At 37.8% G+C, this 19240-nt stretch overlaps 2 protein-coding genes across 3 annotated transcripts in view; one reads left to right on the top strand and one right to left on the bottom strand.

Annotated features, from left to right (window-relative positions):
- LOC131191552 (monoacylglycerol lipase ABHD6-like) overlaps positions 1-3020 on the top strand; it is a 38969-nt gene extending 35949 nt beyond the window's left edge. The window contains exons 9-10 of the mRNA XM_058169807.1: positions 997-1097; positions 2004-3020. Coding sequence (XP_058025790.1) covers positions 997-1097; positions 2004-2180 — 278 coding nt within the window. The 3' untranslated portion in view covers positions 2181-3020. The remainder of the gene's footprint in view (positions 1-996; positions 1098-2003) is intronic.
- Positions 1111-19240, bottom strand: part of PRKAR2A (protein kinase cAMP-dependent type II regulatory subunit alpha) — a 77524-nt gene continuing 59394 nt past the window's right edge. Inside the window, exons 6-11 of one of the 2 annotated variants that reach the window (XM_058169803.1) lie at positions 17277-17430; positions 12787-12888; positions 11956-12030; positions 11384-11449; positions 10326-10464; positions 1111-1396 (exon numbers count right to left, since the gene is read on the bottom strand). In XM_058169803.1, the coding sequence (XP_058025786.1) occupies positions 1386-1396; positions 10326-10464; positions 11384-11449; positions 11956-12030; positions 12787-12888; positions 17277-17430 (547 nt within the window). In that variant the 3' untranslated portion in view covers positions 1111-1385. Of the gene's footprint in view, positions 1397-3880; positions 7785-10325; positions 10465-11383; positions 11450-11955; positions 12031-12786; positions 12889-17276; positions 17431-19240 lie in introns of those variants that run through there. The other variant, XM_058169802.1, reaches the window with a different exon arrangement.

Below are 19240 nucleotides of genomic sequence, written 5' to 3'. Positions count from 1 at the left end.
AGATGGCAGCCTGAGCGGCACCCATGAATCAACTGTGAATGGCGGCTCGTGGCTCAGCTGATCCGATTAAGGGGTTGAGAAGCCCTGAGGTGACCGGGGAAGGAAAGGGCTACCTTCTGTGCTGGCCATTCCCACCCTATCACTAGGGCTTATTTTCAGGGGAGGGCATTTATTTATGCCCACCCCAAAAATCAGGCTTGAACTTATTTTCGGGACATGACCTATTTTCAGGGAAACCGGTATAACCCCCATAATTCCCAGTCAACTCGCTCAACTCCTATTGGGTGAAGAGTCCAGAGGTTGTTGCCCAGCTACATTTAGAGAGATGCCAATTGGAGAAGCTGCAGGACTAGCATCAGGCAAATGAGAGCGCAGAGAGTTAAATTTACTCCTGGAGCTGAATGACCGTTCCTTATCAGATTTCCTCATCCCATCATTATGAAGTACGGTGGCTCAGTGACACTGGTCTTTCCTCCAGCAGTTTGAGTTCTAGCATTGCATGGTGGGGTGAGCTCCTGTCATTCACCTCAGCTTCTACCCACTTAAAAGTTCAAAAGCATGTTATATGCGAGTAGTTAAATAGGTACCATTTTGGTGGGGGAGACAAAGATGGATTGTGCGGATGGTTAGAATCCTGCCAGCACTGAACCCATCCCAGTTGCGATGCCCGTTTGAGGGCCTCAGATGCTGCTGCAGGAGAAACCACTTGGTCTTTCTTTCTGGTAGTTAGCTCACCCTCCTGTGGCCCACCTTGAGAAGTGCATGAGGGTGTACCGAACAGAGCTAGTAAACAAGACAGCCAAACTACTACTCCGCATAGCATTGTAGTCTTCTGGCTAATGTAACATCACCATACGCTAAATAAATAAATTTCCCATTATTCATAAGAATAAAAACACTGAAGATCAGACCCTCAGGGAAAATGCAGGACGAGTGTCCTTGCTTATTAACAACGGAAAGAAACAACTCCAATTTTGCTTCCTTTTATTGAGAAAGGTTTTCTGGACCTCACCAGCACTGAATCGAGGTATAGCCTCCATGACAACATGAGGAAAATCAGAGCTCCCACCCAGATCATTTGGGGAAAAGAGGACAAGGTAAGGGATTTATGTGTATCTGGAGTTCTGTGCACACTTATGTAATTTCCAATCCTACAATGGAAATTCTACTGCTATGGTTGTTTGTTTGCTGATGGTTTCGTTGTTCCTTGTGGAAATGCTTGACTTGAAAATAAATCTCAGTTGTTATTCTGAAGGTGACATCCTGCAGTTCAGTCAACAGCTTGAAAGTTTTGCCTACATTTCAAGAGGACGGTTGAAGACTTTGTTCAGAGGGTTGAGGAAGGCCCTTTGAAAGGGGGCACGGCAAAGGCTTATTCTGGGGTGTTAAGCAGCATCTACAGATAGGATGAAAGGCAACACTACTGTATTTTAAATCTAGAACTGGAAGAAATGTAACACAGACTTTTTTTCCATCCACTATGCTATACCCTCAACTCTTATACTTTTTAATAAAAGTTTTCATACATTTCTTAGAAGCCACCTAAAGCGACTTGGTTGAGTTGAGCAGCAATAGAAATTGAATGGATGAATAATGAATCTCATTTATCCTAAAATCAATAAGGCAAATCCAAACAAATGAAATAACAGTAGAGAGAATATCCCAATGAAGCTTAGTGGTCAAAAGGTTGAACTCTTAACAGTAAATAAAAGCAATGGTAGCGCTAGCACTGATGATCTTTGGGTAATGATCTTTGGGTCTGCAAGAAAATGAACAAGCTCAGAAAGCACCAAGAAACCTCCTTTATATCTTAATAGAACTCACATCTACTCTGGCTATACAATTCAAGCCATTAAAACCTGAATATCAGTGAATAGCGGAGATGCAATGTAAAACATCAGTTACTATTAAACGCTTGTGTACTGAACGTTGCTCCAAGAGCCTATGTAAGGTGGCATATTTTAGTTGTGATGGGAAGACATTCCTTGTTTCTTTTTGTGTAGGTTTTTGATTCTTCGGGTGCAGAAATTCTGGCAGCTGCCATTCCTAATTCCCAAGTGCATTGGCTGGAAAAATGTGGACACTTCATAACCCTCGAGAGGCCCAGGACATCTGCAAGGCTCCTCTTGGAATTCTACAAATCGGTCTGTGACTCAGCCAAGCAGAAGAAGGTGACCTGAGGCTCAGGAAGTGCCAGATGGCTGGAGACAGGCAAGGTCTGCTCCACCTCCAGACCCATATTAACTTATCTGGCTGATACAATGGGAGCTACAACTAGATACTGTGTGTGTATCATTGTTGGGTTACTCCATGTAGCTATGTTTACCTCTTCTTCACTCCAATTGCATTTCCTCTGTTGTTGAAATTGAGGCCTGAGCAAATAATATTTCTAAATATGGTCAGAACGGCTTTTCAGATTTCTGCATTGTAAAGTTGTATGGTTCCTGGTACAGTGGCTCAGAACCACAAATTCCTCAATTTTCTCCAATATTGGAGAAAGAGCTCCAAATAGGAAGATAAATCAGATGTTAGACACTCCAACTATTGCCTCTGTAATCTATTTATTTTAGGAACCCTGATACCAAAAAGATTCCAATGACGACAAGAGATAGCAAGGCTGCCTGGCAGACTTTGTGCAACCATCAAAGCCCTTAGCCCGCTCTGAAAAAAAGGAAATTTTAGATTAGCTGGGAGCAAAGGGCTTCATCTCTACCTTGTCAATCTATCCCAGCAGGGCACTGGATTTTTTCAATTGTATCTTTCTACTTTTTATAGGATTAATAATAGTTTTAAAAATTCCTCCCTTGGGGGCATGCAGAGCATGCAATATAGCCAAGGACTTTGTGGCAACATTTTGTACAAATATATGAGTTAAAGACTCACTTCTCTAATATAGCAAGAAAGAATATCAGATTAAGATTTGAAAATCAGTGATCCTCAGTGCTGTGTCCACTGTTAATTGCATCTACTTTACTTCTCTTGTAAGTGGTGAGTTGTTGTTTGGTACATTCAAGTCAGTCTTTACTCTTGTTGACTGCCTGGATTAGTCCCTAAAGTTTTCTTCACAAAATTTTCAGTAGTTTGCCATTCATTGCCTTCTTCCTAGGGCTGAAAATGACTCAATTCCCAAAGGTCACCCAGCTGGCTCCATTCCTAAAGTGAGACTACGGTAGAACATACAGTCTCCCAGTTTCTAACCTTGTGTCTTAACTACCACACCAAACTGACTCTTTTGGATTAAGTTAGATGGACAACATTCTCATTTTTATCTTTTTCTCCCAGTTCACTGAAATTTTATTTCCTGTTTCCTGTGATATCATGGCAATGCAAAAGTGAAGAGCCCAAGCTGAGCAGGTATTGGCAGAACCACTGTTGCTTGACTTGGTCCTGCTTATTATTTCACTTTACATGTCACTTGGGTGACATGGAATAATATAACAAGAAGGTGGTACTGATGCAGGCAGCAAGATCTTCAACCACTTCCTAATGTCTCCTTGAAGAATCTTGCTTGCTTGTGTGTGCGCGTGTTTTTGAAACTACAGTATTTGGGGATAGATTGTTCCAGGGAAGGAGGCTCTCTCTAGGAAGGTTCAAGAACAGAGTTCCTATAGAAGACAAGCTTCTTAGTTGATAAAAATGTCTACGAGGAAAGCACTTAAATGAGCATTGTTTTCCATCTCAGAATAAAACTGTTCTTGAGAAAGAGGTAGGGTTGGAATTATTCCTACTTCTTGCATTACACATTTTCATTTGAGTGTTTGCTGCTTGTAACTGATTAGCAAAGTTTGATTTTAACTCCTCTTCTGAAAAAACATGGCAAAGGACTGCATTTGCTGGACTAAAGAAAGCACACTCACATATGTAAAACTGTAGTCAGAAAGGATGGACATGGCATGTCAGCTTTTATTAGTTGAAAGTAAAATCAAACTTCAGATCAGAATGAGACCAGTGTCTTATGTGGAAGATACTCTCTTCCCATCTTGGGCAACACTACAGTGCAAGAACAGAGCTCTCTGCAAAACTGCTCACACTTTGAAAACAATCATGTGGCAGATGTAAAAGTGATTTAAAATATCCCCACCCCCAAAAAAGACAGAAAATATCCCTCCTACTCAACGCAACAGGACAGCTTATCAGAATCAATGTGTGTCCTTCTCACAGGCAAGACACATTTAAAGCTCTTCAGAGCCTTGAGGTAGCATCTTTATGCAAAATTAAAATCACCTTTTGGACCAGGCTGGAAAGCATCCACAGCAATCCACATGGTTTTAAGCTTTAGCTAGGCTCAGTAAAGATGTGTCATGCTTCTGCCAGTTTAGGGACTATGTTTTCTTTTTCCTGGAAGATCAAGGTCCAGCATAGCCCTACAGCCTGCTCAAGGAGAACCCACAGAAAAGGCCTCTTCAAAGGAAACATGTGCTTAGAACAAACAGAAAACATTCGCCTTACACACACAGTATTCACAACAAAAAAATAACTGGAGTGGAAAAGACCAGAAAACTTGTATTTTTGTCCAACTAGTTTTACAAAGACATTTCAAGAAAAAAAGATGACAAAATGGATGTCAGGTTTTTTTCCCCCCTCAAAGCTGCACTTTCTTGTCGATTTGTTTTAGATTTTTTTTTTCATTTTAATACATTGTGAAAATTTGTGCTGTGACATCAATAGACATATCTTAAGAATAGGACACTATAAACTCTTCCCAGAAACCTCAAAAAAGATCTGTAAGTTAAAAAAGAGTCTCAGAAGACACCACTCTGGTTAGCCACTTTGCTGCTGAGTTCTCTTATTAAAAGCTAGACATCACTAATTACCCTACGAGAATGAACACTTGATTTGCCCTTAGGAACGAATATTACACAACATTTTGAAATGATGTGCAACATGAGAAGTTAATGAAGCCAAGATAAAGGAGGGATACAAGGATGGAAATGAATTATTCATAGCTAATCTTACTGAAATCCAGCTGGATTTGCAAAATGAAAGGGAAATCCACAAAGGAAGGAACAGATGTTTACATGATTGCTCTAGCTTTCATTCCAAATACTGCACAACAAATCGTTTTAAGTTATACATTATAAATAATTTCTACTCTGACAGATCCCAATGGCTCTTTTAAAAAATAATTTCTTTAATGCAATGATCAACCATTAATTGAACTTGTATTAAAGTCAGCTGATAATAAAAGTATCTATTCCAACTAGGCCTAAGGATGGAAATCTCAAATAATACGCACAGTAATGTCAGTGACCTACTATCATAATGAAGTGATTCGTATGACCACAAACACACATAGATAAAAAGATTTTGCACCAATTGAAAGGATAAACCCAGTTTAGGATTGTGCAAATCAGCCCTTCAATTTGTCTGCTTTCAAAATAATACAGGGTTTTCATTTAAAGCAGAACATGTATAAATTAGTACTAATTTGTCCTATTCACTTTGATTTGAAAATGGCTTTGAATATATCCTCAGTTCACTTTTCCTGGATCCTTTCCTACCAATGTAGAATCCTCTTCAAAATATCCCAACCCCAGCAAGTGCTGCTGAAGATTAACTAGGTGGGAGAGATAACCCAATTGTATAACCTGTTAAATTACATCACAAAAGACACCAAAGAACTCAGGACAAGAAATGGAAAGGAATGCCTTTGTGGCCAAAATGGTGGTTCTAGAACACAGTTGTTGAGTTCAGCTGTAACTTGGCCAAGCCTTAAGAGAATTTTTTTTAAAAAATGACTTGCTACTTATACAAGAATAAAGGCTGTACCACTTACCTTTTCTCACCAATCCCTTTTATGAGATAAGTAATAGTTTGCCCAAATTGAGAAACATACATTTAAAATCTTTGGTGTAAAATCTTTACATAAATAAAGCATTTTTTCTCAGATGTTCGAATTGTAGCCAAGTTTGAATTTATATATTGGGGGGAAAAAACAAAATACGATGGCCAGTAACTTTTTCAATGGCAATGATTATAAAAAGAAAAAAATATTTTCAAGTGCTATCTCCTGATTCAACAACATATAAAAAACTTAAATCTTAAATTAATAACACAAAATAGAAATTGTAAAAAGGGGATAACAAGCTCCAGGCTAAAAGGCAACCTATGAATGCGATTTGTAGCATTGCCAATGGGAATTCAGAATGGCTGAATTATGCATCAAATTTTGATGGCACAATGACTAAATTTTGACTTGTTCTATAAACTGAAAATCCACAATGAATGAAAATTTATTCCTAAAACACATATAAGATGAGAAACACTGATAATGGAATTGGCAACTGATGCAATTTCATACAGGATCAATAGTTTCTTCCCTAATAATTTCAGAGGCTACATTTAGATTATTTTTATGGTAATTTCTTACATTATGGTTAATACTTGGGTAAAATTTAAGAGTTACTTCTTTTCAGTAATTATATATAAACTGACAGCTATATGCCGATTCAAGCAAGATCTTAGAGAAATGCAGCTAAATGAATCTGCATTTAAAAAAGTGCCTCCACAATGTTAATTGTCCAGAGATGAGGTTATTTTCTATTATAAGCTTTTTAAAAAATCATTTTTGAAGTAAAATGCTGTTAATTTTCAAAAAGGACTTAGCAAATAGGTATTGTAGTTGGAAAGTGTATACCCAATAGTTATATAATATTGTAAAATATTACAGTATAATGGACCCCATTAGTACATAAATATTTCTTAAGTTACAAAAAAAAACCCGACCCTTTTTTCTTTTTTTTAAAAAAAAGCATTAAAACAGATTTTGCCAATGGCAATGCCACGCAAAATCTAGAAGTACCAAGAATCTCCATAAGCAGAAATTTAAAAGAAATTCCTGCTGTTTCCCAGCAGACCAAAAATCAGTCCAATTTAGAAAACAGCAGCAAATCTGCTAGACAATCTTTGCGGCCCCTGAACCTCACGACCTACGATTCAAATTCACTGGAGCCTTGAAACTCTGCTTAAGACATCTCACAATTCAGCATTTTACTTCACCGTCCATTATTTATCAACCAGGTTCCTTTGGAACCCTTCAGCTTTAAGCAACCACACTCCCATTCCCAGAAAAAAACAAGAAAGACTCAGAACCGGTTAACCTGCTGTTCCTACAAATGTCCCATCCTTTTTGACATTCAAATCCAAATGTATCATTATTAAAATCTGATTTTGATCGTGTGAGGAAAAAAAAAGCTGTCAACAAGAAGGTAACGTTAAGAAAGGGGCTGTTTCCAAGTGTAGGAACAGCCACCAACCATCCAGATCTCTGATTTCAAAGTTTGTTCTTCCTTTCTTTCTTTTTTAAAACAAGAACAACAAATAGGCTGCTCCATTTCTTTAGTATCAGGCACTTGAATTGTTGGGAGAAACATGCCATTCTGAACCAAGCAATGTGAAAAGAGGATTAAGAGACTCAGCAGTAGGCTAGGTCTAATAACAAAATTTCAGCAGCAAAGCGGAGGCCTGGAGTGAGCCCTGAACCCTCCAGCTATGCTGAGACCTGCGTAGGTTTCTAAAAAAAATGCCCAAGAAGACACCAACAGCCACTGTCCCGTAGTGTCCTTTTTTTCATTTGTGTGGTGCTGCGCTGTTACTAATAGGAGACTTTTCTACGTCTTGAACTGAGAAGGCATTGAGGCAATTCTGCACCTAATTGCCTGGATTGACCAGGTCCATGCTTGAACCAAACAAAGCCACCAGCTGCTCTTCATAATGTGTTATATTCCTCTTCATAATGTCCATGCAGGGCCCAAGTAAGCGCTCAAATGCTTGCACATCCATAACTGCACAGAAATACAGAGAAATGTGAACAGAAATGTTTACATTAGTTCCAAGGAAGCTGCCAATCCAAGCTCTTTTTTAAAAAAGCAATGAAATTAATTACCCAGAAAAGCAGGGGAAAAAAATCCTTGGGAGAATGAATAAATTATTTTATTTAAAGATCCCCAACTCCAATTGACTCTGAGCAACTGACAATTGAAAAGCAAGAAAAATAAAAACTTGAGAAACCTATTGTAGATATTTACTTCCTAGCTGCTCAGGAAGTGACACGAGGCTGGCTCCAGGGGATTATAAATGCTTCTTTGGTGGAAGGGGTTTTCCCCGCCGCCTTGAAAGAGGCGGTGGTGAGACCTCTCCTCAAGAAGCCTTCCCTGGACCCAGCTATTTTGGGAAATTATCGTCCAGTCTCCAACCTTCGCTTTGTGGCGAAGGTTGTAGAGAGTGTGGTTGCATGGCAGCTCCCCCGGCACCTGGAGGAAGCTGTCTATCTAGACCTGTTCCAGTCCGGCTTCCGACCCGGTTATAGCACGGAGACGGCTTTGGTCGCGTTGGTGGATGACCTCTGGAGGGCCAGGGACAGGGGTTGCTCCTCTGCCTTGATCCTATTAGATCTCTCAGCGGCTTTTGATACCATCGACCATGGTATCCTGCTGCGCCGGTTGGAGGGATTGGGAGTGGCGGGCACCGTTTATCGGTGGTTCTCCTCCTATCTCTCTGATCGGTCGCAGACGGTGTTGACAGGGGGGCAGAGGTTGTCCTCGAGGCGCCTCACTTGTGGGGTGCCTCAGGGGTCGATTCTCTCACCTACCCTGTTCAACATCTATATGAAGCCGCTGGGTGAGGTCATCAGTGGTTTCGAGGTGAGTTATCATCTGTACGCTGATGATACTCAGCTATACTTTTCCACCCCGGACCACCCCAACGAAGCGGTCGAAGTGCTGTCCCGGTGCCTGGAAGCTGTACGGGTCTGGATGGGGAGAAACAGACTCAAGCTCAATCCCTCCAAGACGGAGTGGCTGTGGATGCCGGCATCCGGTACAGTCAGCTGCATCCGCAGCTGACTGTTGGGGGCGAGTTACTGGCCCCAAAGGAGGTGATTCGCAACTTGGGCGTCCTCCTGGATGGACGGCTGTCCTTTGATGAACATCTGACGACCGTCTCCAGGAGGGCTTTTTACCAAGTTCGCTTGGTCTGCCAGTTGCGTCCCTTCCTTGACCGGGATGCCTTATGCACGGTCACTCACGCTCTGGTTACGTCTAGGTTGGATTATTGTAATGCTCTCTACATGGGGCTGCCCTTGAGGTGCACCCGGAGGCTACAGTTAGTCCAGAATGCGGCTGCGCGAGTAGTAATGGGAGCTGCTCGTAGCTCCCACGTGACACCACTGCTCCGTAGTCTGCACTGGCTTCCTGTGGTTTTTCGGGTGCGCTTCAAGATTTTGGTTACCATCTTTAAAGCGCTCCATGGCTTAGGACCCGGGTACTTACGAGACCGCCTGCTGTTACCCTTTGCCTCCCACCGACCAGACGCTCACAGAGAGGGTCTCCTCAGGGTGCTGTCCGCCAAACAGTGTCGGCTGGCGGCCCCCAGGAGTAGGGCCTTCTCTGTGGGGGCAGTGACACTCTGGAACGAACTTCCCCCTGGCCTGCGTCAAGTGCCTGATCTTCGGACCTTCATCGTGAGCTTAAAACATATTTATTCATTCAAGCGGGACTGGCATAATAGCATTGAATTTTAATTGGGTTTCTTAACATTTCTTAAAATTTTAAAATTTAAAATTTAAATTTTTAATTATCAGCCTTTATAATTTGCTTTGTTTTAAATGTTGTTTTAATTGTATATATTCTGTTTTATTTTGGCTGTACACCGCCCTGAGTCCTTCGGGAGAAGGGCGGTATAAAAATTTAATAAAATAAAATAAAAATAAATAAATTAAAACAGAGCAAGAAACAGAGCAAAATTGAAGAAAACAACCTATGGGGGCTCAGCACCCCAAGGCCAAGGACAGTGATGGCAAACCTTTTCAGCACTGAGTGCCCAAACTGGAATGTGCGTGCACGTGTGTGTGCCGGATTGCCAGAAATCAGAAGACCAGCTGGTGTGTGCATGCCTGTTTTTTGGGCATTTTTCGTGTCATTTTCTGGGTATTTTCTGGCACTCCAGCAACCACAAAGACCAGCTGGTTGGCATGCATGTGCGTGCTGGAAACCAGCAGAGCAGCTGGCGATGGTGCACGTGCCCACAGAGAGGGCTCTGCGTGCCATCTCTGGTACGCATGCCATAGGTTTACCATCACAAGCCTAGGACAACAGCCAGAAGCTTCTGCGCATGCGCATACTCCTGTTGTGAAATAAGGTGAGTAGAACCCACCCCTGTACCATATACGGTATATATTCAAGGGATTCCTGGAACCATGACCGATTTGTATCACAAGTGAAGAAGCCATTTGAAACATGGATGGATCCAAACAGAACAGTATGGAAGGCAGAACCAACTGAATCCAACTCTAATAGTAATTATCACAAGAAAAACAGAGTTCTTACCTAAACATTTGACTACCCCAACAGCATAGGCAGAGGCTGCTCTTGGTTTGTTAGTAACAAGTGCAAGCTCTCCAAAATACTGTCCTTTTTGACATCGAGCAATCTCTACCTCTTGGTTTGCATCTTTTACCGTGACAGTCTACAACAGAAATTCAAGACATAGAATTGATTATTTGCTAACAAACAGTTCTGCATAATCCTGAGATTAGCTGAGATTCTCCTGCCCTCAGTTTCATATCTGTCAGATGTTACATTAAAGCTTGTATCAATTAAATTCTTTGGAGTTATGATCCCTTTATTGTGAGACACTCTCCGCAAATAAAGCTATCCAAATAAAGCTAGATCATATTAATTTATGATCTAGTCCTGAGTTCTTGACAGGTAACCTGTTTATAGGGTATTTCTTTTGCTAAACCAAGAAATGAGTCCTAATAGTGCACACACATCTTAAGTACTTCTTAAGCCAAACATTTACCAGTAAAAAATCATTTGCAAAGGCAATTTCATTAATGAAAAATGTAATTGACCTTTCTAACTTAGTGTCCATTAGGTATATTAGGAACGCTATTCAAAAATTCACAATAAATGTAGTCGCTCACTATAACTAGCTAGGAAAGACTAGGAATTATAGTACCAAAATAGCTCACGGAAACCAGATTATATAAAGTATAAATGGATTTACAATAACTTAAAGAACAACATATGCAGGATGAAGCTCATTACTAAATTAAAACACACTCTTTTCAGGCTGTTAAGAGCGCATTTAAAACATCACAAAGGGGCTTTACAGAATAAGCTTGATTTTCCCACTTAACAGGATTAACTTCCCATCTCATTGCAACTCTGTTTCCAAATCCTATTTTAAGCTTCCATAATTGGTGACTGATCTATGATTTCTTCATTGGGCATCTGCCATCTTTCTTCCAAGATAATTGGAATGTGACAAAGGACTATTTTCAGGAAAGAAAATCCTTAACTTTGTCAATTCAATGAGACAGATTTAAAAATATTAAATGATTCTAAATTTTAACCATCATATCAGAAATAACTGAACTCACCTTGCTTTTAATCATGATCTTTACTTCACCAGATTCTACAATGAAAAAACTCTCCGCCTTATCACCCTGTGACAACAAGATTACAGATGTCTTTGGATTTTCTGAAGTGTTGATCAAAATCAGTTTCAAACAAAGTAATGTAATTTCTGAGATTGAGCTAGGAAAAGCACACAGCAGCACAGAGAAAAGAATCTATGCCACCTAATCTAAGATTGGAAATATAAATGAAAATAGGGACAATACTGAAATATTTCAATGGAGAAAGGAGATTCTAATATAAAGGTCACTGCTGCTTTAGAAAATTATGGCATACTTTCCAAATATTGTTTGAGCAATCCTTTTGATTCTGAAAAATGTATTCTAGAATCCAAATAATAATACAGAAAGTAAGTTAGTAATTCTGTACAAAAGTACAAATTATAAAATAATTAAGACAATATTTTTTACATTTTACAAAACATTCTTTGCAATCCATTTTTAAGAATTCTGTTCTAATTCTGTATATCACTGAATTCTTAACTATCTCCCAAATCCAATATATTTACCAAAGTGGGAGAATTGCACTTATATACCTGAGCAATGATGCGTTCTCCATCTTGATATGTCTTTTCTCCTATTACATCAACAATCTTCATTCGCTCAGATGGCTGCAACAAAAAAAAAATGAATTTAATATGTCCTGTCCCTTTCTTTGGCATAATCTATTTCCACAATGCAATGGAGGTTACATGTTTCATACTAACTTTTATAATCATGCATAATTTTACCCTGAACTTCGACATTCTGTGGATGTCATATACCTGCTTTTTTCCTTCCATATCTATCCCCATGTCCCCCTCACTTTTTGCATACATCTCAACCCAAGAAAATGGACACATCATCACTCTGGTCCTTTTCAGAGGTAGGTGTGTGTGTATGTGTGTGTGTGTGTGTATCTACTGAAGAGGAGCAGCAGAGGGCGGTTCCATCACCATTAGTTCTAGAAGCTAATGAATTTCTTTGCTTTCATTACTAAATTAATTAGCAGAAGGATGATTACAGCCTAGCTTGTAGTCTATTATAACTTTCCTGACTATCTGACAACTAACTTGGTATTGCTACTATATGTTCCATATAAGCCACCACAAAGTTCCCAATGTAAAGAAACCAGTTTAGATTATAGAAGCCAACTGCCACATAGCAAGACTTAGTCATATATTTCTTGGCAGACTCAGAGAAAAATATACATAGAGAACCAGCCAAATCTGTCTGAAGAGCTTACTGAAAAACCTATCAAGATTATAAAGTACCATAATTGCTGTCATAGATGCTTTCCTTAACCCCAACCTCCTCTTAAACATTTACAATGCTGAGGAAAATCTAATTAGACATGCTTTCCAGTTCATTTTCACAAAATACTTTACCTCCAGTGATTTAAGAAGAGGCACGGATTCAATAAATAATTCATACGTTTTCCTTTTCTTTGCATTATTTTTCAATATAATTCTTCTGAATGTTACACGATCCTTCAAGAAACAGAATGAAAAAAATATTTTCTTTGGTTATTTTTGAGCTAATCAAGTTAGAACATCAACACAAACAGAAAACACACCTATATGAACAGTAACAATGGCCTTTTTTGTATGAATAAGTAGTATATTATCCACTGGTATTAATACTACTAATTTTTTTAAAAATGTCTACATTAATACACCCTGATCTAATTCTATATTTCAATGAATCTCCAAGTGAACAATAGCTTAGATAACCTCTACATGGAACAAAGTTAAAAATAATATCTTTCTGTAAATTTAAATGCATGCTTACTATTTACATGAAGTTGAAAGATTTAAAATTAGAAAAAGGTGCAGAAGCTTCAATACCTTTTGGTCAACATCTTCTAATATTTCCTTTGGCAAAAATAACAAGTTCAAAATATAGAATCTAAGAATCCTTTTCTTCTTGCCTTCTCTTTGAGATATGTATATGTAGAGCGGAAGAGTATTACATATACTCCTTAGTCTGTGGCTCAATAGACTAATGCAGTCTGTTATTAACAGCAGCTGCTTGCAATTACTGCAGGTTCAAGTCCCACCAGGCCCAAGGTTGACTCAGCCTTCCATCCTTTATAAGGTAGGTAAAATGAGGACCCAGATTGTTGGGGGCAATAAGTTGACTTTGTATATAATATACAAATGGATGAAGACTATTGCTTGACATAGTGTAAGCCGCCCTGAGTCTTCGGAGAAGGGTGGGATATAAATGCTAAAAAAAAACAAACCCACATATGTTTGCCACCTTGACATTTATAAGAAATAATAAAGGTGGAATAAAAAACATTTTTAAACAGCACTAACTCATCAGGAAAATAATATGATTTAATGATCTGTCTATGTTTCAGTACAGGCTGTTTCTCAGGACACTTATTTTTTAATTGGTTTTTCTCCCTAAGACTGAGGAATAGAATTTGATCTTTTAACTAAAAAAATAAACCAAAGTACCTCACAGAATAAAGTAAAGGATGACAAGCATGCAATGATGTAATTATGCAAATGCCACGATTATGTATTTGCACTAGGATATTTGATGGAAATAACTTAAGTCAAGGCATTTGCATAATCACATCAACGTGTGTCATTTGCCTCGCTTGACCTCTTGGAAACCCCAATGACCATTTGCCCTAAACTATCAAGGAAATCTTGCTCATTTAAGTGCACATAATTAAACTTGACAATAACTACTACAGTCAGTATTGATTAACCTGGAGAAGGGGAGCTTGTAGCCCACCAGAGACTGCTGTATTTCAAACCAGCAAATCCAGGTGATGAATCTAGCCATTTCTGGGGATTATGCATTCCCCATTCTGCAATTACTTCAGGACACTTCAGGAAATCAGTTCTAAAAAATGCAGAGCCAAATAATTTAATGCTGTTTACATCAAAATCTTCTGACAACTTGAGGAGGAGGAATAATCTGAACTGACACAGTGCTGATTCTGCATGGTAACTCCAATGTTATTATTATTATTTTTTTTGCAAGAATGTTTCCATTAGATGGCAGCAAACGATCGAGTTGATTTGAGATTCTTCAGATCCTTCACAAGCATCAAGATCAGTTTTATATGCGTACAACTGACAGTGTAACTTGTAACAACATTTCAAATGTCATGGCAATATTATTTTTGTTCTAAAGTACATATCATGTGTGCATTGCAATCAGAAAACTGGTATAATCATTTTCCTATGGCACCAAAATAAGATTCCATTTATACAAGCTTATACCTATGTAAGAAAACCTGCCCATAATGTGCTTCAGACTTGAATAAAGTCCTCACTACTCTGGAATATTTTTATTTTATTGACTGCTTATCTTTAAATAAAATATCCTCTGAGAAGTGATTCTCCACTGAAATGGTAACGATTTCAAACATAATTCTGAAAACCTTCCTCTCACTTTCAACATTCCCTTTCCATGCTTGTCATTTTGATCAAGGAAAAATACCTATATTTCCTTGTTTGACCAAAACTGTAAATAAGAAACCCTTTGCAATGTTTCTAAGAAGCTATACTTCACATGCAGTTAGAAGTACTTATCAAATAGGGAGCCACAGATAAATTCCTACTTTGTGTGGATACAAAAAGCCTTTTAAAAAATCACACTTTAGAATTTGGAACCAAGATTAGAAAGATCCAACTTTCTGTAGAAAATCTCAGTCAAACACTAACTCTTCCTACAACATAAATTATAGGGCTGTTGTTATAAGGATGAAATTGGAGGAGGGAAGTGTTTATCAGCACTGTGCATGCTTCAAAATGATTTGGAAAAAGCATTTGGGCACCATGTGAGCAGAGCACAGCACCTTTCTCTCAATCATTAAAGTTGCCATATTTTTTTTCCTGATTTCTGCACAAAGTAGAAGATACTGTTTTAATGAGCAGCATCAACTTTTTAGAATTTAGATGCTATCCTTGCAAGAGGCCTGAAGCACATCTTTCTAATCATTTCCAAAGCTTTTAGAGCCATACTCTTGGCAACAGCTTTAAACTCCTGAGAACAAGGAAATAGTCTGCAGTAACTTTGCTGGGATTAGAGAAAATTGAGTTTCTCGCTTTGCCAATTTAGGCTCACTTCAGTGTGTATAGTGTAATGAAATGTATAATGATCTCTCTATATGACAGAGGTGGTAGAAAATGCTTGACATTTAAATGGCAAGCCTTTTCCACTACCTCTGTCATATAGAGAGGTCATTACACATTTCATTACACTATACACACTGAAGTGGTTATGGGCCTAAATTGGCAAAGTTTCAAAAAAACAGTTAAGACAAAGTAAGTAAACTAAGGTAATTGTGAAGCAAACAAAACATTGATAAAAGAATCTCTGGAATGTTGAAAATGAAATTGATAATTACATGGAAATGGAAGCATAGTTACAGAAAAAGATTAAACTCATGAACTATCAGATGATTTCTCTACTGCATTTGGCCACTAGTTCAACATGGAACAAACTAAAAGTGCTTCATGTATTTTTAATGTTATTTTGTTACATTTATATTCTGTCTTTTCAACAGGAATGTATATGTTAATTTCTACTCTCACTCATTCTCACAACCAACCCTGATCTATGTAGGTTACCCTGAAAGACAAGTGATTGGCCAAAGATAATCTACCGTGATAAGCACCGTAACTAGTAATGGTCTGACCCTATTCCAAAATTCTGATCATTACCTTTCGCTAGTATCTTCCATTTACAATACAAAATAAAAAAAAAAAATATTTTATTCTACTCCAACCAGTTAAGAGAGATTATTACCATTCCCATGATGTAATGATTCAGATGGTTAGCAAAATGTAGGTGGACTCAGGTTCTACTTTCTCAGAACTAATTTTACATGTGGCTTAGTAGAATTTGGCCACATTCAGAGAAACAACTTCATACCGATCTGATAATAATAGTTGCATGTAAAAAAGATCAGTGTTTCCCAGTTATTTTATTAGATTAGTTTTTATGAATTGATTCTGTGAGTCCTCATAGAAAATGCAATATAGCAGGATGTGAGCTATAGCTTTAATGGCCCCTTATCCAACATCTCAGCTCATACATTGTTGTTTTTGCATTGGCCCTCCAAAACTGCTGAGGGAAGTGCTTGCTAGATGAGCCATGCAAATTGCATTGTCTTTTGTGTGCTTGTAACATCCATACATATCCATTCCCTTCTGAGGTGAGCAATGTTATGCAAATTGCAGAAATAGAGTAAGAAACACTGAACTAAAAAGTTAAAAGTGTGAGTTAAGAAAAGTAAAACTAAATACAACTAAACCCATTTACCATTCCCTACATCTCTCCATCCTTGCTATTTTTGCAAACTATCCTTGCTTGCAATCATTCCTCCTTTCCTCTTTATATTTCTCACATTTTACTTTTGGAGGGTTTCTTCAGCTTCATCCAATCGACTTGGTTGACTTCTCCCTCTTGATCTATTGGCTCTTCTCATATATTTATTTTTCAATTTAATACTAATTCATTCTCTCCATATAACCAAAATGCCTCAAGGTGACTCTTCCATACTGGTCACTCACTTTTGAATTCAATACATATTAATTCATTCTTGATCTGATCATTTTTCTTTTGACAACATACACTTAAGTATCTCAATTCTACTGGATTCTATCTTAGCTCTCACTTTCATATAACAAAGCAGCGTAGGCTTAAATATCACCATTTTTGTGGAAATCAGGGTTTATCTGCATGTCTGCAACTTTTTTTCCCTATTTTACTATCTATGTCTCATCTTTCTTCCTTCTGCTTTTACAAGAGAAATCCACATGCTTCAATATACTGACATAAATGATAATAGAAATTGTGTTTGTGTAATTCAAGATATATTGGAAGATTTCCCACAAATAACACTTACCAGTCCCCAAAGGGCCCCTTCTGTGGTGGCAACAATAGTTGCAGCTCTAGGAGTGTTATACATCAAGGCGAGTTCCCCAAAACTGCCATGATTATCGTAGCGACCAACACAGCGAGTTTGGTTTTCTCGTGCTACAAAAATATCATATGATCCCCTAGAAAGATGGGAAAATAAAAACCCTGGGTATTAGTTCAAATGCAAAGCACTGCTAATAAAAGCTCTGTTAAATAAAACATTTCCATCTGGTTGAAACAGAATATGCCCTTTCAGAATGTATCCCTATTTGCTACCAAACACTGCCATCTTTTCACTGTATTGATCACTATCGGCAAGCATAGCTGAGAAAAAGAAGAGTTCTTGGCTTGCAGAAATGACCACCAAGTAAGCTTCTAATCTATATAACTAAGCTGGGGTTAATTCCCTTCCACTGTTTGCAATAAGGGCGGATGCATCGAACTGCTGGGGGAAAAATCTGAGAACAGTGAAATAATATTTTTCACTTCTTTCTCTTCCTGTTGCTCTAAATGCCTCACAGGCTACAATCTCAGAATCCTTTGTAAAAGCCAATGGACCTGTCCTGCCCATATTTTAATTATTTTAACTTAAGCATTATGTTTTTACAGAAAGATCTGCAGAAAGATATTTTACTATATAAGTAATTCTGCCAAACTTAATTTTTTCCTCAAATGATTAAACTGTCCAATTACCTATCTTCATTCAGAAACTTACCACTGATTATCTGGAGAGAAAAGGGGGACCAGTCTACAGCATTATTCTGGTTTTCTCAAGACAGAGGTACTATTCAAGAAACACTTCTTAGGAATTATTTTTCCTCTGTTTTCATAAGATTCCTTGGCTTGTACATCTTTAGAAATATATCAGATCACATTTTCTAATCTGACAGCTTTATATGTGTTATATTTTCCAAGGTAGCATGAAGACAATAGTATTCTAAAATGTACTTCCTAGAAAGAATTAATACCGATCACAAGTATTTTCCTTGTGCTTTAAAAAGTGGAATGAGGAAACAATTTTTGGAGGCTTTTAAGAAATAACTTTTGTTTATATATAGCATCTTTGTAAGATGCCTAGATTATTTCCAGAGCTGGTCTAGCATAAACAAATAGCTTCTGGATAACCCTGCCTAGTAACAGTTTTTCATACAAATTTTATTTGTACTTTATTATGACCAAAATAAGATTTGGGACTAAAGAAATGAATACATTTTAATGCTTATGCTGGCGGAAAATCACACAGCTAAATAAAACAGTACATATTATATCAGACTTATTAGCAAACTAACTTCCATATGTAAATATGGATCTGATAATTCAGTTTTCTTTCATAACGAAGTTCTATGGGTAAATCATATACACAATCTCAACAATATCAGAAATGAAAAACTACTGAATGAACCTACGACTAGGAAAAAACCTGATTCTTGTTGAATATACCTTAAATGTATGCTTAAACAGCAAGAAGTAAATTCCTATGGAATAACTGTTGTAAACAGGCATACCAGACTTGGTGAAAGAATAAGTTCCCAATGGTTCAGAATAACATAAACAGGATTCTTTTAAATTCAGCCCAGATCCTAAAATTTGTTCTTTTTTATCTGTGTAAGATCATCAAAGGTGCTTTTAGATTTTGAATCTTCCACTTTATTTATTTTTTTATTTTTGAACCATATCACATATTTCAAAGAAGGGATATAAAGTATTGTAGCAATAAATAGAAGGAGCCATGGATCCTAATAACCTGTCCAAACTGAGACAACTCAGTTAAACTGAATTCTTCAGAATTTCACTGAATATACAATAGAGTAGTCATTTCTACCATAGTTCTCAGATTCACATTGATGACTATTTCAGTTTCACAGAAAACTTCAAACACATATATTTTACCATATACTTCAAAAACTTAAGATGGCTTTCATTATGAAAAGCAATCAGCATAGTAATATT

This window comes from Ahaetulla prasina, chromosome 2 (assembly GCF_028640845.1).
Source record: "Ahaetulla prasina isolate Xishuangbanna chromosome 2, ASM2864084v1, whole genome shotgun sequence".
Lineage (NCBI taxonomy): Eukaryota > Metazoa > Chordata > Lepidosauria > Squamata > Colubridae > Ahaetulla > Ahaetulla prasina.
This window is presented reverse-complemented; position numbering and strand designations above follow the sequence as displayed.